The sequence below is a fragment of the Drepanopeziza brunnea genome (genome assembly GCF_022702325.1).
Source record: "Drepanopeziza brunnea f. sp. 'multigermtubi' strain 214-2 chromosome Unknown ctg3, whole genome shotgun sequence".
Taxonomy (NCBI): domain Eukaryota; kingdom Fungi; phylum Ascomycota; class Leotiomycetes; order Helotiales; family Drepanopezizaceae; genus Drepanopeziza; species Drepanopeziza brunnea.
The window spans coordinates 3,505,821-3,531,139 of record NW_027094066.1 but is presented as its reverse complement, the minus strand read 5'-3'; the positions used below and the strand labels follow the sequence as shown (position 1 = coordinate 3,531,139).

The 25,319-nt window shown below is 49.6% G+C and overlaps 10 protein-coding genes across 10 annotated transcripts; 5 read left to right on the top strand and 5 right to left on the bottom strand.

Moving 5' to 3' along the window:
* Positions 1-5,953: 5,953 nt before the first annotated feature.
* L3040_002887 (uncharacterized protein) lies at positions 5,954-7,886 on the bottom strand (the record flags this gene model as incomplete). Its single annotated transcript, XM_007289933.1, has 2 exons — positions 5,954-7,442; positions 7,495-7,886. The coding sequence occupies 2 exons, from the start codon at positions 7,884-7,886 to the stop codon at positions 5,954-5,956; spliced, it is 1,881 nt and encodes a 626-aa protein (XP_007289995.1).
* A 376-nt stretch (positions 7,887-8,262) lies between these two features.
* On the top strand, positions 8,263-8,792 carry L3040_002886 (uncharacterized protein; the record flags this gene model as incomplete). Its single annotated transcript, XM_007289934.1, has 2 exons — positions 8,263-8,437; positions 8,599-8,792. The coding sequence occupies 2 exons, from the start codon at positions 8,263-8,265 to the stop codon at positions 8,790-8,792; spliced, it is 369 nt and encodes a 122-aa protein (XP_007289996.1).
* A 248-nt stretch (positions 8,793-9,040) lies between these two features.
* On the bottom strand, positions 9,041-10,172 carry L3040_002885 (uncharacterized protein; the record flags this gene model as incomplete). The annotated part of the gene is made up of 2 exons (XM_007289935.2): positions 9,041-9,888; positions 10,025-10,172. 2 exons carry the CDS (start codon positions 10,170-10,172, stop codon positions 9,041-9,043), a joined length of 996 nt encoding a protein of 331 aa, XP_007289997.2.
* Positions 10,173-11,414: 1,242 nt separating this feature from the next.
* Positions 11,415-12,314, top strand: L3040_002884 (uncharacterized protein; the record flags this gene model as incomplete). The annotated part of the gene is made up of 1 exon (XM_007289936.1): positions 11,415-12,314. The coding sequence occupies one exon, from the start codon at positions 11,415-11,417 to the stop codon at positions 12,312-12,314; it is 900 nt and encodes a 299-aa protein (XP_007289998.1).
* A 170-nt stretch (positions 12,315-12,484) lies between these two features.
* L3040_002883 (mitochondrial 54S ribosomal protein uL1m) lies at positions 12,485-13,503 on the bottom strand (the record flags this gene model as incomplete). Its single annotated transcript, XM_007289937.1, has 2 exons — positions 12,485-13,145; positions 13,202-13,503. The coding sequence occupies 2 exons, from the start codon at positions 13,501-13,503 to the stop codon at positions 12,485-12,487; spliced, it is 963 nt and encodes a 320-aa protein (XP_007289999.1).
* A 155-nt stretch (positions 13,504-13,658) lies between these two features.
* L3040_002882 (mitochondrial 54S ribosomal protein bL27m) lies at positions 13,659-14,536 on the top strand (the record flags this gene model as incomplete). Its single annotated transcript, XM_007289938.1, has 2 exons — positions 13,659-13,890; positions 13,965-14,536. 2 exons carry the CDS (start codon positions 13,659-13,661, stop codon positions 14,534-14,536), a joined length of 804 nt encoding a protein of 267 aa, XP_007290000.1.
* Positions 14,537-17,380: 2,844 nt separating this feature from the next.
* Positions 17,381-18,232, bottom strand: L3040_002881 (uncharacterized protein; the record flags this gene model as incomplete). Its single annotated transcript, XM_007289939.2, has 2 exons — positions 17,381-17,649; positions 17,701-18,232. 2 exons carry the CDS (start codon positions 18,230-18,232, stop codon positions 17,381-17,383), a joined length of 801 nt encoding a protein of 266 aa, XP_007290001.2.
* An 893-nt stretch (positions 18,233-19,125) lies between these two features.
* L3040_002880 (uncharacterized protein) lies at positions 19,126-20,667 on the bottom strand (the record flags this gene model as incomplete). Its single annotated transcript, XM_007289940.2, has 1 exon — positions 19,126-20,667. The coding sequence occupies one exon, from the start codon at positions 20,665-20,667 to the stop codon at positions 19,126-19,128; it is 1,542 nt and encodes a 513-aa protein (XP_007290002.2).
* Positions 20,668-21,058: 391 nt separating this feature from the next.
* Positions 21,059-22,459, top strand: L3040_002879 (uncharacterized protein; the record flags this gene model as incomplete). The annotated part of the gene is made up of 1 exon (XM_007289941.1): positions 21,059-22,459. One exon carries the CDS (start codon positions 21,059-21,061, stop codon positions 22,457-22,459), a length of 1,401 nt encoding a protein of 466 aa, XP_007290003.1.
* Positions 22,460-23,778: 1,319 nt separating this feature from the next.
* Positions 23,779-24,684, top strand: L3040_002878 (uncharacterized protein; the record flags this gene model as incomplete). The annotated part of the gene is made up of 4 exons (XM_007289942.1): positions 23,779-23,798; positions 23,848-23,974; positions 24,034-24,596; positions 24,645-24,684. 4 exons carry the CDS (start codon positions 23,779-23,781, stop codon positions 24,682-24,684), a joined length of 750 nt encoding a protein of 249 aa, XP_007290004.1.
* Positions 24,685-25,319: the final 635 nt, after the last annotated feature.

Genomic DNA, 25,319 nt, shown 5'->3' with positions numbered 1-25,319 from the left:
GCAATGATGCAAGCTTTGACCTGCCAGTCTTCCAGAAGCTATCGATTTTCAAAGGTATATTCTTCTTCAACAATATTTGACATAGGTTTCTATGGCCCTTTATAATGGATCATCGATTCCCGACTGGGTGTCTCTTATAGCCATAGCATGCCTTCGGATCGTTGCAATTGAAACATTCGCAGCGACTATTAAATGTTTTGCCTTTCCCTTTTCCTAATAAAACCATAATTGCTTCGGAACAGCATCGGAGCAGCAGTCAATGCAAAATGAATGCATATTCGTAGATAGTAGCGATAATAAACATTTTGGGAAGTGGTGCTCAAAAGAGAGTTAATTATATGGGTGCAGCTCTCTGTGACATTAAGAATTCTTCGAATTTCACGGTAATACAAGTAGCTAGGTATCGGCTATCAGATCTCGCCTTTCCCGGCCGCGTAGGTTTGGAAGTTGACACTATCCACTGCGAGAATCCGCCTAGGCCATTGCACATTATTGATTGCGGAAGAAAGAGTCGGTCGTCCACTTCGGCCCATGGCCTTAGAACGTGATATTCGAGATCTTTATCTCTCAATCCCAGACCAGATTTGAGTTATAAACGGTACGGCCTTGTTTCCACTTTCCAGAAATTTAGATGGTTTGGGCGATGATTCTGGTCTGCAGTAGCCCTCATTTACAAAACGTGAATGTGAACGTGAAACTTACCCGTTAAAAAAAAAAGCCAAAGCCCGCTACATCTCATCACAGAAGCGATGAAAATAGAACTGCGTAGCAGCATCTGTGCGAAGCCTAGACAGAAGAGAGAAAACGTCGTTGGAGGCCGCAAGGTTTCAGACCCTACACAGCAGCGCGTGCGTTTTTCAATTCGTGAAACTCCAAAGTATCATCCTCCCTCATCTCCTCTCCTCTTCCAACCTGAAAAAAATCAAATCCTCTTGCAGCCCATCGTCTTCATCTCAGAACGCCGAAAGGTCCTCACGCCCGGCCGCGCTGCAGCGATTTGCAATTCGGGTCTTGACAATCGACCAGCGCGCGCATCCGAGGGGAGGACGGCCGCTGTATACATATATGTATTTTTTCTTTATTACTATTATTCATAGAGTATTTGTTTTCCGGCCGCTGTGTGATGGCCGTTTATTGTTTCCTCGTATGTTTCGGGATTGGGATTGATACACGATATAATGAAAATGTATAATAGTGATATGAGGTGATTCGATAAACAATTGAAAAAGCTTTAGAAGAGCCGGGAATGAATACTGAGACCAAACAAAGCAATAGAAAATAGATGGAGGAAGAAAACTAGAAAGGCTACAAACATTACTCATCCCCTGGCCATCAGATAGATACAGCGTGAAATTATAAATACCTCGTCGCCGGCTTTCGCGACGCACAGGACCCCTTTTGGCAGCTGGCAGACACATGATAATTTCTGCTTTTATTTCAGGACGTATAGACCGGGAATGTTTTCGATCGTTGTTGTACTCGCACCCTCGGGAGGGGTGGTTGGTGTTTGCCATGATTGTTATATCCGGCAGACGGATGAATAAAAATATGGAGGAAATTTATGAACTGATGTTCCAAATAAGGCTTGAGACAGAAAGATTCTTAATTGCGTTATCGATCAGTCATGCATATAAATAAAAAGAGCTGGTTGTATTGCGCGTTCAAAGGTGGAGGTTGGTTGCATGAATTCATCCGCTCGCTAAAAAGACCCCACATCACTCCACTCAGCTTGGCATTAAATTTTTCTTCTATAATACAGCTCTTGAGGAGTCGTTCCAACAAATTAAGTAAAGGTGACGTGGCCGAGCGGTTATGGCGCTAGTTTCAGGAACTAAGAAGCTGAACACTTCTAATCAGTGTAAAATACTAGTTCGAAAGAGCATGGGTTCGAATCCCATCGTCATCAAATTGAAATTCGTTTTTTTGCTTTTTCTGCCTCACTCACATCTTACACCCTTAGCTATATTTTCTTCATCTTCTCACGTCTTGCTCTCGCTTCTATTCATCAATCTTTTTTAAACAGTCAGCTCCATCTACCTGTACAGAGGACATTCAAAGAAGTACATATTCAAAATTCTAATTTGCAGATTTGCAAAAAAAAATTTCTCCTTAATTTTTTAACAAGTCATTTTTTTACAATCCCATTTCCCCCCCTCCCTTTCCTACCCTACCTACTTACCCAACTAATCAACTAACCAAAATCATTACAAAACACGATACGCAGCCGCAGATCACGCATAAATTATAATTGTGCGTTGTAAACCTCCCTCCTGCAGTCCGACCACTCGTGACGTGTCATGACGTCCTTCGAAAGGAAACTGATAGAGGTGACTTCCACATCGCCGTAGTGATCAGCCATATATGTGTGAAGACCCCGCGTCAGCCTTGCTTTCGGTTCTCCGCCATACTCATCGGATCTAGGGAAGCCACTTTCTCCGTACGTGCCTACCATACTTTGTGAGCCCGGTGTCGATGTGCTTCAGAAGTTAGGCATGCCGCATCGATCTAGGTTCTGGAAGCCGGGCTGGAGAACTAACTGCCACAGGCCAGCAATTATTCGAAGTCGCTCTATGCTGCTCAGCTGCACCGTCTCGGGGATGTGGTTTCGTTGATCGTCGGCGAACGTCGAGTGATGCATGGTGTTGGATTGAGAATGGATGGCTGGTCGAATCGGTCGAGAGTGCCAGGGCTTCAAACTGCATACAATACCTACATACAGTATGGACAGTGCTTGTGTGTAAGACACGCTGTTGGGATTTGATCCCCGTCGATGACCATGAGCCGCGAGAGCGTTCATGCAGCACTGAGGCCCAAGTTCAACCATACATCCCACATTGCCTGTATCAAGCTCAAGAGCGACAGCTCAGCTTGGCCGCCGGCATCCGAAAATCTCAATCCTACCTTTAGGTACTTAAGAAACGGGGGGGAGGGGGGATCTTGACGAACCTTGCGAGTTAGATCAGAGATCAGATATGTGCATACAGCAGGCTCAGCAGCTGCCTAAATCTATGAGACCACGATGATGGACCGGTCAGCTTGCAGTCTCCCGATTCGAGAGGCCGATCGATCAGTCACTTGACTCTGTACGGAGAAGTGAGCAACGAAGGGTTTGGGACGTGGGATTTCGAATCACGCAAGCGGGCAAACTCGTATATATATATTCTGAAGTCGTCTTCGCTTTCATGAAGTTGGCTCTCATCGTTGGTTTGATCATTGCTGGACTAGTCGTCGACCTCGGTGGCGGGATGGGCCACGAGAGGACTGGCTTTCGATAGTGGAAGAATCCCGGCGCATGTAATACCGAGCCACGGGCGGATTTTGTCACCTTGGCCGTCTTCATCAGTGCCGCAGTCAGCTTTGGAAACATCCAAGTTGTGGCAATATCAAGAGCAACGATTCGAAACCCTCGCGGGATCATCCCAGCGGCTAAGAAGAAGAAACTTCACCGCGTTTTCTTCTTCTACGTCCTCAGCATCTTCGTCGTAGGGCTTATAATGTAAGCAAGCAAGCACTGTCTTGGACTTTTTATTTAGATCACTTGCCTGCAGTTCTTTTACGCGTTGAAGAAAAAAGGAATTTCGCGAGATGGTATAACGTTACCTTCTCCTCCCCTCCAATTCGAATAGGTTACAATTTCTAAATATGGGATTGATAAGTATCTAGAAGGCCAGCTGACCATCACAGCAGCTCCCTACGCCGTCTTTAAGATCACAATGAGAGATATCGCACTTGTCGCGGAGTTTCAATCTATTGGGGAGGTTGGGAAGAAGGCAAAAGTTCTCAGGGCTGCGCAGGAAGAAGCTGGCGTAGCGAGGAAGATATCCGGGATAGGATCTTTCTACTTTCATGTACATTATTTATAGCACAAGTGCTCTAGAAGCGACCATGTTCGCAAACGTATTGGAATAAGCACAACGCAACCAGCGATATACACATTCTGTAAATCACGAATTGCTCGCCTGGTGTCTTGGTTTTAGCATCGATCGAATGATGGTTAGACGCCGCCATTTGTTTTGTTTGCCCATCAGGCTCGCGCTCGATGCTCGCTTACTTACTTACCTACCAGACCAGTCAGTCAGTGCCAAGGGCAATCGGTCGGTCAGTCTTGATTACGACCAACGAACCGAACAAGGAAACTCTTAGTTGAACCTGAAAGGGATAGCAATGATGAAAAAAAAATATATATATATATAAAAAATACACCACGCGAGCCAACTCCAGAAGATCGAATTAGACTCGAGAATAACCCCCTTATCTTACCTTATCTACGTTGTAATTTCAGTTAATAACTGCCTAGCGATCTAAAACTAAACAAGTGGGGCATCTCCGTACCAAGCCGCGCCGCACCTACCTAAACAGAACCACATGTTTATGACTCATACCTTCCCTCCGCCACACCTCCATCAAATTCCAACGAATCTCTTTAGATAACCACTGCTCCACCGTTAGCAGCATAAGTTGGCCAGCTGTAACTGGTGTAAGCATGTGAGAAAGAGGACACAAGCAATTTGGCGCAGAGGAAGCGCGCGGGGCTCATAACCCTGAGGTCCCAAGATCGAAACTTGGAATTGCTAATCGTCGGCTCGCGTAGGTGGGCCTCCTTTCATCCTTTCAGTCTTAGTCGGCATAAGCGATTGCGGATCGGAAGCGAATGCGGATTTTTCTTTTATTGCTAGTTATTATATACAAAATACAACTTAAAACATTACTTTTTAATTCATAATCGTATAATTTAATTGTATTTCATTAATTATAAGCCGAAAACGTGTTTATATATCGATAGTTTGATATTTTAAATCGATGAAAAGCTTGCTATTGAGCAGTAAGCTAATTTTTTTTTTTAATCTAGTGCAAAATAATAATGAATCACCGATAAAATTCAAAACAAAGATGCTAATATCGTAAAGGAATCGATTTACGCAAAGCTAAGCGCGAGCGTAAAAAGATTATACGAAAACGCTGCAAGCTTAATTATTAAAAACGACGATTCAATACTCATTTTAATTCTCGATTCGAAAGAGATTTGTTAGATGCAACAACCTTTTGAACGTCAAATTCTGCGGCCTCGTAAAAAAAGTATTCTTCGACCAACTTTTTCTTAACCTGAACCTTTTCTCGGTGATAATGATCTAATAATTACAACCGATACTACCGGAGACCTTTCTTTAAAGCAAAATATTATTCCTTTTCTTAGTATTAATATCGATAGCGATAGCTTCAATTCTAATAATAATAAAGATTCAAACGATTCGTTGCGTAAAGTAGAAGACGAATCAAATTCTAATGAAAATAGTGATCGATAGTCAGATGTTTTATCGGATGATACGATTTTAAATATTTCGGAAGACGGTATAATAAACGATTAATTATTCATGTAAATATTTCTTAGTTGTAATAATAAATGCTATAGTATTAAAGAATTTCTAACATATTCGAAAAAATCCGCATTCGCTTCCGATCCGCAATCGCTTATGCCGACTAAGACTGAAAGGATGAAAGGAAGCCCACCTACGCGAGCCGACGATTATCATTTCTTTCTGTTCCCCATATACTCATTTTGTACATTTTTTTTTCCTTATTTTCCCCCTGTTTATTTTTGAACATTATTTCCCTCTTCTTTCTCCGGGGTGAGTCACCAATTCAAGGGGGTGGGATTTGAGGGAAAATTTTGTGTGTATTGGTATGTTACTTACTATATGATAAAATAAGTATTTTCAAATGATAAATTCAAACGGGTCTACAGATATAGCAGTCTGCTTGTGCTTTAGATGATTTCGTTTTAACAGACGTGGCAAGCAAGCAACGTCACGGCAATATTATCGGACAGAAAAAAAAATTTGTCCGCCAATGTCGATATATCATCAACAATCATTTTATTGCCAATCATCTAGGCGATCGGAGCTGATTTTACTTCTCGTCTTCTCTCCCCTCCTCTACTCTTCTACTCTACTTTTCACTTCGTCTTGCCCGTGGGAATCCCAAACAGCACAACCGCTTGCCCCTCTCCAGCCGCCTTGTCCACCCTAAAGAACCCCTTGCGCTCCAACTGGATGATATCGTTCTCCTTCAACCCCTTCACATTCTCGTCAGTCACCTGTACCTCCATCTTCGCACTGTCCTTATTCACGAAATCCTCCCAGTTATCCTCTTCCTCCAGCTTGTCCTTCGTGAACAAGTGATCAAACTCCCACACCTCGGCCTTCACCAGTTCCTGCCCCTCAGTCGACAACCAAGTGACTTTCTTCTCGGTCTTCTTGAAGTCGCCTTCGAGGTGCAACTCGAGCTCAACGTCGGTAATAGGATTCGAGCCAGTGACTTTCCGCACGAACGCATTACCCCAACCCATGAGCGTGATTTCCTCGTCTTGCTTAAAGAGCTTGACGTCCTCTTGATCAAGGAGCAGGTGCTTGCTGAAAGCGACCTTCTTGGTACCTACTGCTGGGTTCTTAGCATGCTTGGGCTTATCCTCGGTATACGCCTTCTCGGGTCCGTTGGTGAGGGTGGCCTTGACAGCTTCTTTCTCAAGAACACCTGTGTGTCGCGGTGCGACTGGGTCGATTTCCTTCTTGTTGGATGCCCAGAAGTTGGTCCAGTCCATGTTTACAATGTTTCGACTCGGGCCTTGCTTCAAGATGAAATCGCGGAGGGCCGGGATGGTCATTCCATGCCTACGCACACCGCGGATAGTCGGCATACGAGGATCGTCCCAGCCCCAGACGGTCTGAGTATCGACCAGTTTGGTCAACTTTCGCTTAGACAGCACGGTGCGGATGAAGTTCATTCTGGCAAAGTCCCACATATGCACTTGACGTAGCTTGAGCGTGTCAAGGAACCATTGGTATTGCGGGTTTCGGTCGGTGTACTCGGTCGTTCTCAGAGCATGGGTGACCCCTTCCAAAGAGTCCACGATCGGGCAGGCAAAGTCGTACGTAGGGTACATCTTCCATTTAGTGCCGGTGCGGTGGTGAGGCGTATCAACGTTGCAGCGGTAGATGACGGGATCGCGCATGGCCTTGTTCGGGTTGTCGACGGACATCTTTGCACGGATGCAGTACTTTCGTCCCTCATCGCTACCCTCCTTCATTTTCTCGAAAATAGCGAGGTTGTCCTCGACGCTCTTGTCCCGGTTCTTGCTGGCGATTCCGTCCATTCTCTCGGCTCTCATGGTCTCCTGGTCGGTATCATCGGCGTAGGCATGGCCCTCCTTGATCATACGGATGCCATATTGGTAAAGGTCTTCCAGGTAGTCACTGGTAAAACTCGTCTTATCGGGCTTGATGCCCACCAGCTTCAGATCCTCAATAATAGAATCCTGGAATTCCTGCTTCTCCTTCGAAGGGTTGGTATCGTCGAATCGCAGAAGTAGCGTGCCCTTGTATAACTCGTGTGCGAAGTAATCGTTCAGAAGCGCCGCCTTAATATGTCCAATATGCAGGTATCCGCTGTTTCGAGTCAGCAACCAATGTCACGTTCTCCCTCCCGACAGGAGCTTACGATGGCTCCGGGGGGAATCGAGTCACAACGCCCTTCTCGACATCCTGCAGCGCCATGTTATAGCTTGCTCCGGCCTTGCTCTGCACCGCTTTCTTTGCCTTCTCAGCTTCATCCTTGGCCTTGATCTCTTGCTGGATCTCGGGGTGAGTTTGCTCAATGTAGTTGAACCACCTCAACACATGCACCAAGCTCCCCTTCTTCAGTGCCGCTGTCGCGATTCGATTTGTGCGGATGGTGATCCAAATGTCCGTGTCAATTTGGCTGAGCGTGTACCCCTCGACGTAGGTTCGGAGCGTGAGATGCTTGTCCAGGGCAGCGAGATGCGGCTCCACGGCTTTGAAGTCCAACGCTTTCAAGCTTGCGGGCAGCTGCGAGACCTCTTGCGGCTTCATGGTTAGCGGTAGTGTGTTGTGAGCAATGCGGTGGTGGTGACGGAGGATGGAGAATCGAGAATGGAGGGGTCGATTTTTCTGTCTGGATTTGTTATTTACAGCACCGCGGGGCAAGTTGGCGGACAGGGGTGTTGCTTACATGCAAGTCCAGAGTAAGTGATATTTGGCCTGACTGAGCTCGCCAACACTACATCATCGTCAACATCTCAACTTCTGACCGTTCTTTCGTTTGTAAACAAAAGACATCCAATCCATTAAATATCCAGGCCGCGATCGAGTAAGAAGCAGAAAAGCTGTCTACAGCTCTCAACCCCAATTACTACAACCACAACCACAGGCACAGCTACAAGCGCAACCTAACTCCTGCGATCCAAAAATGCCACGACTCCTCCTCTCCCTCCTCTCTACCGCCCTCCTCTTCCTCTCCGTCGCAAACGCCCAATTTCAGTTTTTTGAGCAGATGTTCCACGGGCAAGGCCAGCAGCAGCAGAGACAAGCACCCCAGGATGTGCCGAGTGATTCAGTCTGGTACCAGCAGAACTACGACCAAGGTACCTCCTTATCTTCCCTACCTCCTACCCCATCCCATCTCATCCATCGTTGCTTGCCAAACCCGTTTAGCAGCATGCCATTCCGTGCACGAGAAAAGACGAGCCTCAATTCAGTTGAGAGATAAAGAACGGAAAGAGAAAGATCCTAACAGTTGCCACAGCGCGATGCTCCAATTACTTATGTCCGGATACCCTGGCCTGCGTGCACTTCCCACACCACTGCCCCTGCCCGCATCCTGCGCACGAGGAGAAGTTCGAGCTGGGTGATGGCAAGATGATGTGCATTAGCAAGGGCGGCTTCAAACCCGGGGAGGCGGCGCGGAAGGTCGAGTTGGCGAGAAAGGGGCTTCTGTGAGGAGGAGTAGATACAGGGAAATTTTTGGGAAAGGTGGGAGGGAAAGAGGGGATTGTATTAATTTCTGGGGAACGAAAGCTATGCGCGCGTGTCACAGAAAAGGAAGCCGGAGCATATACCATGAACGATAGCGAAACGCATTTCCGGGTTGGATAGAGAAACGGAGAAGAGAATCTTGAGCCATCAAGTCAGATTATCATTAAGTCTTTCCCACCTTCTTCCCACTCGTTGCCTACTACCCAAGGTGCCTAGGCTTCGCTCCCGTTTGTCCTCAAGTAGTAGCTCAACGCCCCCTTTGTCTTTGCACAACTACTTACACTCCCCCCGTTGATACTCGCATTCACTGGCACCCCCTGATTCTCTTGCACCCGTCCGTAGACATGGTAATAGTACCACACCTCGCTCACCACTGTGTACCCATTATCCGTCGTCCCCTTGCCCGCAGCCGTGGCATTGTATCTTGGGCCCGAACACGCAATATACGGCAGGGCTCCAAAACCCTCGGTCAACGCCTCTTGCAAGTCCGTCAAGCTGTACCTGGTGCTGTTGCTCGGCCTGATCTCCTTCGCGGACAACCAGAAGTAGGTAGGCAGGTTTCGGTAGTAGGCGACGGCCGTCTGGAAGTAATCGACCACCTCGGCGTGCTCCTGGTACATGGGGCCGTAGCAGGGCAGGGCGAAGGTCGAGAAGCAGGTGGCGTGCTTGGAGAACTCGTGGGCCCAAAGGTCGGCGCTGGGTTGGCCCTGGCCGACCCAGAATTGGCGCATGAAGGCCAGGAGGTCGAACTTGCCGAAGGGCTCGAGGAACGTGGCGATGCTAGGGCCGTGGTAGGGGACGACGGGGGTGCCGTCTGGCTTGCCGGTCGTGGTGTTGGGGGAGGGGAGCGGGTCGTACTGACGGCTGAGATCGCAGTACTGCGTATAAGACCCGTTGCAGAAATCCGGCCAGAGCCCATGCATCGTCCATGTTTCTACCGGCAGCACCTGACCCGCGGATTCGAGCCCGGTGTAGGTATTCCAGAACTGGGTCTGGAGAACCAAGCCGCCCTCGGTTTCCGTGCAGCAGGAATCCAACACGTTGGGATGCCCAGCATTGGCTGAGCAGGACAGAATGGGCGTTTCTTTTTTTATCCATACATGGTTCTCGTCAGCTTTTTGCAACATCTCTCATAGGATATACAGCGTAGCTAGGAAAAAATGAGAAAAAAAAAAATCATGACAGTGTTGACATACGCAGCTGGCACGTGTGGTTCAAGTTACTCTGATGATGAGCCGGGTACGACAACAAGCTCGCTTCGGCTGATCCCTCCACATCTCCCAACAAGACCGCGCTCGCGATGGCGAGCAAGATCCGGCTGAAAAGCTGCTGCTGTTGCTGCATCTTCGTATCCGAAAAGCTGAAGCTGAAATTGAAGCTGAAGTCGCAATTGGATTCCCACAGCACAAACAAGCAGTAGCCAAAGACAGCGGCGCTGACAAGAAGGACGAAGAAGAAGCGGACGAAGAAGAAGAAGATAACCCCCCTGGAACTACCACTATCCCTACTATGCACCCCCATGAATAAATGTCGGACCCAGTTTAGCTCCATAAATCGTAGAGCGGTGATTTCTGAATGGCTTAAAGCCCTATCAGCTCCATTGCACAGACTAAATAACGGCTCAAAGATACTTTTCAAGGCTGAACGAATGCTTATAGGTACGTAAGTTGATCGGTTGAAGACCCGGTAAGATCCCTTGCAGAATTATACTTTCGATATGTATTCCTGGGGGGGAGAGTAAGTAGTAGTAGGTAGTAGTACTACGTACTTACGTAGTAGTACTACAGTACGTACTAGTACAAAGCTTCTTCTTCCGCCGATGGATCAGGTGATCGCCTATCATATCTTCTGCCATCGTGGGAGCTGCGTCTGGACCCGATGCGAGGGAGGGAAAGGCTGTTACTGTACCGTAGACCGGATGGGGAAGGAGGTGGGCCGTTGTTAGTCTTGGTCTTTGGTCTTAGCGAGCACGTGGGATAAGGGGGGGCTGGGAGAGGAGAGGGTCGAGTAGAGTTGGACCCAGTTGTTGTGTTGAGCTTTGAGCGGAGGCGGGTAGGGAGGAAGAGGAAGCATTGATTGCACTCGCGTGGGGGGAGGGGGAGGAAAGGGGTGTGGTTTGGATTTACGTAATACATTAAGAGGAAGAGGGCTGTTTTACAAGTATTTGATTGATGTTCGTTCGAGTTGTTAGTTTTGCGCCAAGGTATTGATATACTTACGGACAGCTACGGTACTCACTTATCGGATCGGGTTGAGGCTCTGCCCTCGGGTAGATGTGATCAGCGACAACAACAGACCCTCAAAACCCCCCAAAATACAACCCACGATCGAGAAGCATCACGGACACATAATTCTCAATTGATGAATTCCATCTTCTTCACAAATAAGCGGTTCTTTCCTTCCAGCTTTCCAGCACTCTTCTGCCCAGGTTTTCTCAGCCATACCAATTCCGAATCAACGTAAAGCCACGTGACGGCTACCAGTACATTACATACCCCAAGGAACGAGCAGCAAGCCCCGAATAAGTAGTACAATCTTCCCACTTGACCCCAAGCGCTCGTCAAGCGGTCCCCTCTCAAGCTCAAGATGAGTAAATTCTACTTCAGCGGCCGCGCCTCCTCCCCCACAAGAACACCCTCCTTCTCAGACGACGAGGATGTCGACAACCTGCCCTACCCGGAAGCGCTCCCCCGCTCCGACTTCCTCGCGCCCACATTCTCCGCGCCGGCCTACCTGTCCACGCTCTCGGAGCGCCACCAGACGCTCGAGGACCTGCGCGCCGACCTCCGGGAGCGGTCCCAGGCGCTGAGCAAGGAGCTGCTGGACCTCGTGAACACGAACTACGAGCAGTTCCTCAGCCTGGGCCGCGATCTGAAGGGCGGGGAGGAGCGCGTGGAGGACGTGAGGGTGGGCTTGCTGGGCTTCAAGAGGGGCGTGGAGGAGGTGCGGAGGGGGGTCGGGGAGAGGAGGGAGGAGGTGGATGGCTTGCTTGCCGAGAAGACGGGCGTGGGGAGGGAGATGGCGCTGGGGAGGAGGCTGTTGGAGCTGGATGAGAGGTTGGAGGAGCTCGAGGAGAGGCTGATGGTGGAGAGTCTGACGCGGGCGGGGAATGGGAACGGGATCGGGAACGGATCGGTGGTGGCGGACGAGTGGAGTGATAGTGAGGATGAGGACGATGAGGAGGAGGACGTGGGCTTGAGGGTGGGTGCGAGTATCGGGAAATTAAAGAGGATGGCCGGGTATTTTAAAAAGGTTGAGACTTTGATGGACAGGATTGGGAGAGACCATCCCTTTATCGTTAAGCAGCAGGAGAGGGTGGTGAGGCTGAAGAATACGATTTTGCTGGATCTGGGCACGGCGTTGAAGCAGGCGGCTGGTATGAAGGAGGGCGGCAAGACGAGATTGATTGGGATTTTGGGGGTCTATAGGGAGTTTGGGGCGGAAGAGGAGGCCGTCAAGGTGCTGAGGAGTTTGGAGTCAAGGTAGCCTTTGCTTGCATAGAGCCTGAATATGGGTGGGTAGAAGCTCGGTTCGTCCAGTTCAATTGTGCGTCGTTGGATGTGTCGCCGAGCTAGATTTCTCGCAACGAACCATGACCTCAAGTCTACAATAGAGCCGAATAGGATCATAGTACATATATTTTACATTGGTATAATCTACGAGGTCGACAGGTCCCTAGGAGTGATATCCGAGTCCTGAGACCTGAACTCTCCATTCAAAGGGAATCCAGGAGCATTCGTAGAGCTCAGCACCACCTCCACCAACTCCTTATTAATCTTTTCACTCAAGGTCGCCATATCCTTCTTCACAGCCTCGATGAACGCCTTAATGTTCCTCGACAGCTCCTCTGGCGTGAAGCCCAATTGGCCAATAGCCATCCGCACCACACCCAACCGCTCCCTGTACTCCGCAGCGCCAATAAAATCTCTCAGCATTGTCGCCGGGTCCTTCACAACCGTTCCCAGCTTCGTGCTCGGCATCATGCCTCGAGGTCCAAGGAACCTTCCCATGCCAGCCTTGTTCATCTTGTCCAGAGAATCAGTCTGGCATATGCATCTGTCGAACTCGATCCGGCCATCCTTAACAGCCTCGAAAATGGTCTCTTCTCCGACCATATATGCGCCTGCTGCCAACGAATCCTTGGCGTATTTCGAGTCCGGCGGGCAGATAACGCATATTCGGATGTCTGTCTTGACGGGATGGGGAAGCCGTAATCTGTTTCTGATGACAGGGCCATTTTTCAGCGACTTGAATTTGAGCGCCATCTCGTACTTGGCCGAAGTCGGCTTTTGCCCAACCTCGAATGCCCTGATATATCTACAGATAAAAATCAGCCCTTTAGTCCGTAATGGATGAGTTATGAGTGAGCGTACCGCATAGCATCGCACAGCGAGAACTGCTCCAGATCCTTCGGATCATACTGTTTATACGTCGTACTCGTCTTCTTCTTTTTCTTCGTCTCTTCGCCCTTCTTCTTGTTCTTCTGAGGATTCGACGACGACTTGGCCAGCTTGGCTTTTTCCTGCTTCGAGAGGATTTTGTTCGCGTTGGGTCCGCGAGCTGCTAAAGGGATGGTTGTGCTGAGGAATCTCGCAGAGGTGGTTGTAGATGTCGGCCGTACAGATGACAGACAAATCCTGCTTAATTGAGCCAGGCATGGTCTTGCGGTCGCCATGTTGCGTTGTTGGTCACTGTTTGGGTCGAGACTTGGTTCGCGAGTATTCCGTGTATAAATCGGATAAATTAAATTGACTCGGCGGAACGCTGTTCCGTCAGATATCTCGACTTCTTTAAACGACAACCACCAGTCAAGTGCAGATCAACACCGCAATGTTGCTCCCACGATTACAACCGCCGTTACGGACGGCGCTCACTTCAATCTCGCGGGCTGTGGCTGGAGGACCACAGACGACCTGTCTCAATGAGGCGTTCGCGCAGCTGGCAATCCGGACGCGGGGTGGGAGGATGGACGGTATGAGATGGGCACATCATAAAGCGCAAGGAACTGTCAACAAGGCGAAGGATGGGCCGGGCAAGAGGCTGGGTGCTAAGAAATCCGGAGGTTCGTTTTTGCTTGCCTCGATAGCTCTGCCGGAGCACTCTGTATCGACGGTTCAACGCTAATGGGTTGAATAGAGCAATATGTTATTCCAGGGAACATCATCTTCCGCCAACGCGGCACGCACTGGTTTCCCGGCGATAACTGCGCCATGGGCCGCGATCACACAATCTACGCCACTCACCACGGCTACGTAAAGTACTATAAAGACCCCGAGAAGCACCCCAAGCGCCAGTACATCGGTGTCGTGTTCGAGCGCGACCAGGTCCTGCCCTTACCGAGGAACAGCATACGAAGACGGCGCATGAATATGACTGCCCAAAAGATGGAGACGCCCCCGCCTATCCTGCCCCAAGTAAGAGCTATCAGCACGGATCTGGCGACTGAGGCAGATGGTAGCACGGGTGTGCCGATGGCTGTGAAGACGAAGAAGCTGAAGGAGAGGAAGGGCGAGGAAGGCAGGGAGCTGAAGCTTAGGCCGGGATACATGTACCGAGAGGCCAATTGGGAGATTGGGAGGGCGGCGGAGAGGGCGAAGGTTAGGGTGAAGGAGTTTGTGCCGAGGAATCGGTGGTTGGCATGGAGGAAGGCGAACGTAAGAAAGGCGAGGAATGCAGAAAAGAGGAGTCTGAGGAGAAAAATTCGGTAAACTGGCTAGGATAGGTGTATGATACATGTGTAGGTTGTGGAGGATGTATGAAATGAGCTATAACGGGATGGGGTGTACCAATGGCACCACGCGATTCGTGGATTCGAAATTCCCGACTTTGGTTTGATCCGTTGAGTCTCGCAAGGCCCAGAAACGTTCAAATATACGAAATCACTTTACTATCCATCTCTCGAGCTCTTCCGTGGATGACTCTTATGGCCGAGTGGCTAATACTACAAATCGCAAAGCTATAGCCAGCCACTTGCTTGTTTGCTACTTCTTATATCTTTCCTGATATCACAATCTTTCATGCATGCAGTTTTCTTTTCTTTCAAAAAGCAGATTTCGTTGTTGATCTTGAGACGGATGCCCAAGAACATGTAAACCCCTCCACACTCCGCTACGTTCTATTTCTCTCATCATTTTATTTCACTCCATAGACTTCCTCGGCCCATTTTCACCGCGATCGCGAGAGGAGATTTATACAAGAACTTCATATTTTCACACACACCTCTAAACCACCAGACGATGTACAGAAGTATACAATCACGAACGGGCTCTCCAAAGCTTTCCGCAACGCAGTCACACTTTTCTGGCAGCCTTTCCGGCGTCAGCGCAGTGCTCATGACTTCAGATGAGGCAATGTCAGCGCCCAGCTGCTTTTAGCACCACTACGTTCCTAACGAAAACGACCGGCGCACTGGTATCAATATCGTCGAGCTCCATGTGGAACGTCATCGAGTATTTCCGAAGGTTACATCCATTTCAAGGACGTGTCCGCCAGATCATCAAAGCTGGCCGAGACTCTTGCTGCTGCTGCTGCTGCTGCCGCCTCTACTGCCTCTGTCCAGCAAAGCTTATCCAGAATCGCGTTGAGGATGGATGTAGCGCTTGCCCTGGCTTGCTGCTAGAAAGGGAGAACACCGTCAACGTCGAGAAATCTGAAGCGAGAGTTTTGTTCCGCTTAGCGCCTGTGACTGAAGAGTTGTTTGCAAGTGGCTCGGTCCTTGGGAGCTGGATGGATAGGGGTGTTCGTTTGTGAGATTACGGAAGTCGGCTTTGTTGATGGAGGTGGTGAAAACGTGTGTGTTCGCCAGCTCGTCGCTAGTGGCATCGTTCGGCCTGACGAATCCAAAACTCGATTGCGTTGATGGGGGAAATGGTTGTGGATGGCAAGCTGCGGCTAAGGCGGTATTGGGGGAAGTACTCTAATGAGCTGTCAGCTGTACAGTCGTTGCTACTTTGTGTTGGAACGCTGATCAGCGCAGAGGTGCTAGCGAGTACCAGTCCCTTTGACCCTGGGATGCACAGTATATTCCTAACCAAAGACGCTGTGGCTGGCCAAGTATGATCTTGAGAAACTGTCAGTAAGAGCGTACCGGAAGAGCGAGCAAGATAACTCATTTAGTCAGCATCTTAGGTCAGTCCTTCTCCGATAAAGTTGGATATACGGCTAAGAATCTGGCACTTCGCTTGAAGGGTGCCAACTGCAAGACACTTTTTTCTAAGTAGGATATCAGAGGGGCTCAATTGGCTACGTACTCTGCTACAAGTGAAAGTCACTTCGCCGAGTAAGGCTCCCTACCCATCTGGGCCTGTGCAAATGCACATATTTGAGAGCCAAATTGACATAGCAGTGGCTTAAGGTTCCTGCGCCTCTTCTTGGATCCTTCCGGTTTTTCTACTGCCGCTTCCCTAAACCCATAGATTCCCCATGCTCGTCGCCGCAACCCGCCTTCGATATGGACTCGTCCAGGCCACGAAATAGCTCATTCTTTCCATTGCCGTAACACCAACTCCCAGCAGGACATGGCATGTATTCGGCCTTGTATGGATCTACTGTGATGCAGTCTGCAAAGCGCAAGGCAAAGCCAACAGGTCCTCTTAGATTTTCTGTGCGAAGAGCTGCTGAGTCCGGCATGATAGCCTCGCCAGCCTTAGCATCTGCATCCCTAAGGGCCAATGTTAGTATTTGCACTGTCGCCGGGCCGGTACTCTGTGGGAGGCATAGAGGTGGAGTATCCATCCACCCCAAGCTACGCCCGCCCGCATGCAGGATCATTGGGAGGTTAGCAAATTTTTCGTGTAACAACTGTTCGTATCTTAGAGTCTGGAGAATTGTCTCAGTGCCATGAAACTCATGAGACACTGGGAAGAAGGGAAAGGGGCTGTCGCTTGAGTGTCCCTACTTATAGCAAGGAGTGAGAGACCTCGAGCTTGGAATTTCTTCCTGAGGGCAAGAAACCTCGCTCAGCCTGTCCAGGCAGCCATCCTCGGTCGAGCCCATGGATGGCCACGACAGCATAGACAGGGAGACATTCGTTGAGCTCCTCCTCCAGCATGTCAAGTTACAGAGGAGAGCACCATGGTGGACCAGGAACCCTCGTTTTGCGAAAATCAACACCGGACCTTGCTTAAAATACGTAGTGGCAATCGTGAAGCTTATCGTGATTTAGAAAGTCTCGAAATTGGAGTAAATATAAGCAGCATTAGATAATATATGAGCTGCTGCTAGTGAGAGCCACATTGTGAGCTAGCTTAGTAAGGCTGCTAGCCATCATTCAATATACATCGCTCTTCTAAAACTTTACCTCATGGAATAAAAATGACTGTATACGTCTTGTAATACGTCAAAAAACAAAAAATACAATCGAATCCTAGCATATCACGCGCAAAAATCACGAGATATACGAGATAAGAAACGAAGAGAGAAGGCATTCATTCATTAATCATAGGCCACCCAGATCCGTAGCCGCTCCAGCCAAACCCTGAAGGCATCATCCATCTAGTCCCAACGCCAAGGCCTTAAAACAGCCTATTTCTAAGCAAAGACGCGGGCTGCTTTTAGTAGAGAATTAAGTCCCGCGAGAAATCGGTGAAGTATACTTGGACATCTTTGTGCAGCTCCTCCGTACCGGTCTCTTGAGCGTAGCTGTCCAGAAGGACATCCAGATCCGTCCCACAGGTTCCCCCGGGCATCACCGTGTACACATCCTTTGCAAAGTACTTGACGATCCAGTGAACCGGGTCCTCGGACAGATGGTCCTGGGCATCCAGGTCATCGATGGAGTAGCCACGGTACGACTTGCTAAATTCACCATATGCTTCATCGTCTACGGAATAGTCAGTATGTTCGTGGCGTGAGAGTGGAGTGAGATACATACGAGTCCGAGGGCGTCCTTCAGTAAATACAATAATCTCCTTGAGATTGGTAAGGGATTTGAAGAGCTCGGAAAGGAGGTCGCGGTAACGGGCCTCAACCCTATCTTCCAGGACGAAGTCGGCAAACGAGATATCTTCCACCATGATGCTTTCGATCTTGTTGAACTGCAAAAGATCACGGTCCATGGCTTGGAACATGGGACCGACACCGCTAGGGAAGTTGATTATGTCTCTCTTGTAATCGATGTTGGTGCGTTTCTCATTGAGAACGATAGCATAGTCGTCGAAGGAGCTACCGACAACGGGAACACGGAGAGTCAAGGTATCAAAGTCGCGCTGGCCATTGACCAGCGCGGCCTCAACAGTAACCACACGGCGCATCTCCTCCTGCACGGGTGGGTATTGCTTGTCGTCCTCCAAAAGCTTGGCTTGAAGCCTAGCTGTTATGACCGGCCTGGTGCCCGTGGTGTCCATGCCCCGGATGGACAAGGCCTCTCGGATTTCCCGCGAGGTCATCTGGCGGAGGTATTGCATTTTTCGAGAAGATCTTGAAGAGAATTTCTGATTGGTGGTGGTGTTTTGAAAGTAGAGTTGGACGGTAGGTTGTGCTGGGTCTTAGTTGCGTGGTTGTGTGACATTGGGGATGGCGAGGTTTTTAAGACTCCCGACATCCCCAAATCAAAATTTGTGGGGAAAGCTAAGACGCGACACGCTAACACAAACCCCGAGGAGATGCCGACGAGGCTGTCGACATCACCCTCCCGCCTACTCTAGAATCTCAACAACACCACCACCAATCTTCATTCATGTAAAGTTCCTAGCAGCTGTCTCTGAATCCCGTTTGTCGCAGCGACAAGGAGATCCGCTGCTCCAACAGAGATTGGCAAAGTAGGGTAACTGCCCGTACCCTCCAGCTCAAAGCCCTCGTCCTTTCTCGACCGAACCTTGCGACGGTAGAGAGTGCTGACGGACGCAGCGTGAAAGAGAAGGCAGGGCAAACAGCAACAACAACAACAGCAGCAAACATCTCTCCATATCCACGGCAGCAGAACTGATACCCTGGAAGAGGGTGGCGATACCTAGAAGGCATGTTGTAGCCTGCGTGCGGCAAGCTATCCAACAGCATCGGTGTCGCTTGAGAAAAGAAGCCACGGACAGATGCACTCAAGCTGTATGGTATAGGAGGCGATCAATCGTTCCAGAAGGTAAGTTGCTCAATTCCAAAACCATCCTGACTTCTTCTTCGCATGGACTGACTCCTGTTCATTCTCCTCGAGGGGAGTGTTCGATTCATTTCTTCCATTCGAAGCCGGATCCTCGCAATGATGGGTAGTCGTGGTAATCTCTCGGCCACTACCGAATCGTTTCCACTTCATAAGCATTAGCATTTTTTTCTTCATGATATACAGTTTGGGGGATTTGAAGTTTCAAGTCATGCCTCCAGACTCGAGAGCCGCGGCATTGCCAGAAAGGAAGGGGAATGCACATACAACTGTGATGGAGGTCTCGACCGTGCCATCCTCGTGGACAGTCCGATCCGAGGTTGTGCTCGTAGACACTACTCGATCTGTGTTGCCTGGCACTTTCATTTGTCCAGAAATTGCCCGATTCTGGACTGCTTCCGTGTTGACGTGGCCATCTGATGTCACCTGGGCATCGCTGAACTGTTTAGCCGCTTCTAGGATCTCCCTCATGATCCCAATGGACCCCTTGTTATCCTTTCGGGCATCGGAGGCGGTTTCACTCTTCTCAAGTGGGGACAGTATCTTGTCGCCGGCCTTGACCCACTCATCGATCGTCTTGGGGGTCGACGATGAGAGCCGAAGAAAATGGCCGTACATCTCTTGCTCGGTTTGTGCGCTCTTGGAAGATATCGAGGCTGGGTATTCTCGAGGTTGGAGAAGTCCGATGTGTTGCATCTTTATCATCCACAAGAAGTCGCTCACTACTTTCCCTAGACCATCATTCATGAAGAACAAATTCCCCTCGTCCTCTTCCAAGACCTGCTTCCATTGTCCCTGGTAATCTGTTCTACCGTCCGTCTTCTGGGCCGATATCCCATGGGCTTCCCGCTTGGCAGTCATCCGTTCCAATTTCTGCTCTTCCAAGAGCATGAGCTGCTTTTGAACATCATCGATCGCATGCTCACCCTGATCGGCATTGCGGTGATAGTTTCCGCCACCTAGCAATCCCTCTCGATCTTCAACAGCTAGGTTGGTTTGAAGTAAATCCTCGAAGGCTGCCTTGTACGGGAAAGTATCGATGCTGAGCGGATTTGACAGAGAATTTTCAAGCCTAAGTGGTGAGTAAGAAGAGAATAGGAGATATGGCAGCAATGAGTACTCCGAGCGGAATCTTGAGCTGCAGTTCAATGCTTCATACGCCACCATCTGTGTCCTTTGTGTGGTATTATAGCCAGTGCTCAAGAACAAATTACCAGCCCTCAGAGCAGTGGGTAACATATCGAGCGGCGATAGATTGTCTCCAGGTATTTTCCAGTCTGCTTCGTGGTCCCATTCGTTATAGCGTCGTAAGTGGGCGGCGAACAACGACTTCGTGACCGGAGAATATAACGGTACATCCTTAGTTATGGTTTCGAGCCCCAACAGTTCATCAGTATTATTGCTTGAAGGCTGACAGCCAGGAAATATATAGCAAGTTGGCGACGTGCCCGAAGTTGTAGCTGTTTCCGTTTGGCCGTTCAAGTTCCTGGGCTCCGACTCTCTCAACTCCTTTCTTCTTGCCTGCAGATCGTCTCGCCTTCGGAGATCACTGTCGGTATCATTCCACCGAGCATCGCCAGCTGGTCGTCTCGACAGGGCTGAAGGGAGGCCAATGATGCCTTGGAGGAGTGAGCTGACCTGCGCGTCTGCGAACTGTCGGAATTGGACGAACGGGTTGTCAGGTTTTGGTACTGGTTTCTCGTCACGACCTGGAGCTTTATCGTTGTCATTGGGGAACGAAGCCATGACGAGATCTTGTAGACGATGAAAATTTTCTTCGTTGGACGTTGGACGTTGGAGGCTGAAGATTGCAGATCGAGGGTTGATGCCAGGAGTTTGGTGTTGTCAAGATAAGCGTGTTGCGGGTGCTTCCGTGATTGAGACCCCCGCCACTGGCCCAAGACACCTGGGCCCGTCTGAGTTTAGCCGGCCAAGAAATCCGGGGACGACGAGTATCCAACGGTGGCACGAACACTTCATCCCGCATGCAGAACTATATCACTGTTCTCTGGACCACAGTGACAGCGACAGCGACAGCGACAGCGACACATCAAATCCACTGCTTGCAGTCCAGCAATTGCCTCGAGCCTCGACGGATCCCCAAACATGCCTCTGCATCCGTCCTGAGATCCACAAAATGCTGTCCGATGCTCTTCCCAGTGGCTCAACGCCCAGGACGTTGTCAGCTTCCCAAAACCCCTCCCTGCACGGGCTCAAGCCAAAAACTCAATCCGCCCCAACAGACTCCCGTCGACGGCACTCCCTCCCTCTGCACTCCCTTCCCCCGAATCTCTGGGGCTCAAATACGTCCAGCGCGAGTCTCGTCAAGTCCGAAGAAGCTGCCCGTGGAGAGCATATCCTGGACGAGGCTACAGTGGCTCATAGAATCTCCGCCTTGAGGCAGCTGAATGGTGGCGCGAACTCTCGTCACCAGTATGCCAAGTCGACGGGAGCTCGAAACAGTACCTTCAGTCAGCCGGTGATCGTGCGGACATACTCCGGTGCGGCTCGTCCCCGTCCGAAGCAACGGGACCTGGTCACGGTGAATAGAGTGAGCGGCTTTGCAGCGATGGCTTCTGGAAAGATGGAACTGAAGATGCCGCCTGTGGAGGCGTTTACCTTCAAAGGGATCATGGAGGAGATTAAACATGGTGTTGCCGAGGATCTCGAGCGGATCGCGGAGATTTGTGCCAGGAGCAAGTACAGTCTCAGTAACCAGTATGAGGTCCACATGCCGCCACATGGACATGGGGAGCCGGTCTTGCAGACCATCGGGGCTGGAGCAGGTCCCAATGCAGTCGCTGGTGGTCCAACCTTGCAAGCTATCGTCTCGGACGAGGACCCGCCCAAGCATGTTGGGAGACGAGGCGGTAGACGAGCGAGGTCTGTGGCGTATGGAACTCTCGAAACCATCATGTCGTCTTCAAGGTCCTCTGACGAAGACAAGTCGAACAAGAAGCCTGCTGCTGTGATAGCCGAGGGAGTCCGTGGAAGGGCGGCCAGAAAGGCAAACCTAGCTGCATCGAAAGAAGCGGAAACGAAGGATGCCATCGAAGCTGTGCCAACCGCGCAAGGCCTGTCAAAACATGCTCGATCCAAATCTGCATCGTTTGTATCAATGATCATTGATAATGCCCAAGTCTGTAAGCAGGACCCTACAACTCGCCTCATATCGTCGAACTCGTTGGTCAGCGAGCCTGCTCGCCCTCAAGCATCGACTGCGACAGACCCCAAAGGAGGACCTGTCTTTGAACCTAACCATCATCTTTCTCCTGCATTCCAGAAATTCGTTCCTGCAAAGCCCACTGTGGGTCAGAATGAACCAATAGCTTCGATTCTGAAACCTGAAGCGGAAGAAAAGTCCACGATCCTTGGAAGTCTTGGGTCTTGGTTGCCGTGGAGCAATAGTGCTGCTCCATCTGGTGGAATCTTCCATGGGAGGAATAGAAGTGCGTCCCATGCTGAGGGGAGTCTCAGGGAGCTGTTGAAGTCGACGAAGGTTGATATAAAGGGGAAGAATGTCGACCGTTCGCAGTGAGGGGTGGTCCGCTATATAGGCCTTGATGCCTACACTTCACTCTCTGGTGACATGTTCCCGCCAGTCTGGCACACTTCGTTGAAAGCAGGAAAGCGTGGTAGCAGTCTCTTGCCAATGATGGCCAGCTGGAAGGGCCCTTGCAAAACCGAGATACCTGTCGTGGGTGGATGACAGAAGGCCGAAATGTCTTGGTTGTCTGCTGTGCGATTTTGGAGCAAGGGTGGTCATTATATAGGCCTCAAGGACGCCATCCTTCTCGCACATGGTATGATACTCCCAACGTGGCATACATACTTTAAAGCCTCGTCTTGCGAACGGGTGTTTGCTTGACCTATACGCCTTGTGCATAGAAGCATGACCTCGAACCGCCTTGCTATGGGCGGCGCTTCAGAGCCAGAGGTGTCCTAGATGAAGCAGTGGCCGGCGAGGATTTGAGAGAGCTCTCATTTTATAAATCTCAATGCTTACCCTCCATCCACTCCAGCCCTCACAGTAAAACGGGCAATCCGGTTTTCCACGCGTCAGCTGAGTGCAATCAATCAATCTACAGCGAGCAAGCAAGCAAGCAAAAATGTTTTCTATATGAGCGATAGCCGACAGCTTTGCATGGTATAGCTAGCTCTGAGAGCATCGGTGTCAAGGATATCTCTTTCATAGCTATATAAGAGGTCCTCAGCGTCGACGATTAGGTAAGTCAACGGACGCGATTCATTTTCGTGAAACTACGCCTCGGAAAGACTTAAGAATTGAGTTATATTCATGTGGTAAGAAAACGCATGTCGCAGCAGGTCATATGTTCGCTTGGCACTATCAAGGGCTCGCTAGGAGCTTCTGACTAGCTTTTCCTCTACTTCAGTTGGTCTCACTGAGCTTCCTAGAATAATCAGACACTTTTCTCCACTTGCTCCGAAAGCCTCGTCCAGTGTTTCCTACTCTTCCTACTTCAGCTAGATGTCAAAGGTTAATTCTACGAGCAGAGGGTGGGTGGCTCTGAAACAATTCACGCCTATATTATTCATTATTGATAGAGATATGAGATCTTTCTTTACAAGTCGTGTGAGTTTCTACCTCGACAGGCATCCAACCATTTGATATTGGGACAAAGCACTGCTCTTTTCTTCTGAGACGATTAAATCGAAAGAAAGTGGATAGGCAAAGCATTATGATAACCGCAGCTCTTCCAGGCCTTCTGTTCGTCGCAAAATGAAATTCGGATTCCACCGGCTTGCTTTGTTCTCTTCTGGCTATATCTGAAGAGATTCTTCTCCAATTTCTTCTTCCCATCCAGTTGACCATCGCTGGGCACACTATCATCAACCATGGCATCAGTCACTTTCACGTAAGCCCTTCTTCCGGCCTCTGTATATCCCAACGCTGACAGAGAACAGCATGCTTTCGAGCGGCAAATACAGCGATCTCAAAATCACATGCCACGGTAAGGAATTCGTCGTCCACCGCGCAGTCGTCTGCCTGCAGTCCAAGCCGCTGGCCGCCGCTATCGACGGCAAGTTCAAGGTACCCATAACGTGTCCCTCCCAATTGGTACACTCTCTAACTGGAACTGGGACGCGCAGGAAGCCATTACGGGCCAGATCGACCTGGACGGTAACGAGCCTGCTGTGGTCGAGGCCATGCTCAAGTTCATGTACACTTCCGACTACCCCGATGGCCGTGAGGATGACCACGGCGCCGCCACGAAGGCTGGAGCATTGACTGCCACCGAGACGGCGCCAGAGATCGGAGGCGCGCTCCTCTTCAACACCAAGGTGTACATCATCGGCGAGCAGCTTGATGTTCAGCCGCTCAAGGAACTCGCCAAGAATAAATTCGAGGAGATCATAGGGGATCAGTGGAATAGCGCTTCTTTTGTTGCCAGCTTGAAGCTGCTGTATGAGGGGACGCCTGAGAAAGATCGCTTGTTGAAAGATGTTGCGATCAAGACTGCCGGGAAACGTGCGAAGCAGCTGTGTGATCGAGGGGATTTCGTGACGCTTTGCAAGGAGGATGGTGAGATTGCATTCGACGTTCTCAAAGCAGTCACAAAATCAACCCCAAAAAGAACCTGTCCTGACTGTTTGAGACCTGACTGTCTGAGATCTAACATTATGAATGAGTCAACGACCAGGAATTTCTATTGGTATTGTGTTGAATGTCAAATAAGTTGGGCCTGATATTTCCGATACAGCCTGGCCCCAGGAAAGATGTCCTATGGGTACAGCGTCTGATTAAAGGCATTTAGAACCGCTTAGACCTAGAGAACATATCAGAGCATACATACAGGCTCCCCAGAACCCTAATTAAAAACTGTCCTACTCACCTCCCGTTTTCTTCTTTGACCACCAGTCAAACCCATTGGTCTCGTTGTGATGTGCCCAACGCTGCACGAATGGGAGGGGTTTATGAGGGAATATTGGAATGTTGAAGCCATGCCATGGCGAATCGACTCGACTGCCACCAATATAAAATGTGAACCTCGCCTGTTCCATTACCTTAAGTCATCAACTCTACAAATGTTGATATGTATATTTTTCAAGGGGGGAGCGGGCTATATATTATATAACCTTCAATGCCTTGAGAGGCAATCGGTAAGATCTAAGATAAAGAAAGGCCTTTGATTAGATTGCATTACTTTACAATGGTAATCTCTCAGAACCAAGAGTTTTTTTTAATAGCGATCGATTGCTTAGAAGTCATTTTGTCTTTTTTCTCGTAACTAATGATCCCGGGCTTAGAAGCTCTTTTGTGCTACTACCTTGGACTTTCTTGATCTTGGAAGAGGATCATAGCACCGATGATCGATCCACGCTGTAAGCATGTATAAAACACCTACCTCTTCTACTTGTTGACAACATTGAAGACT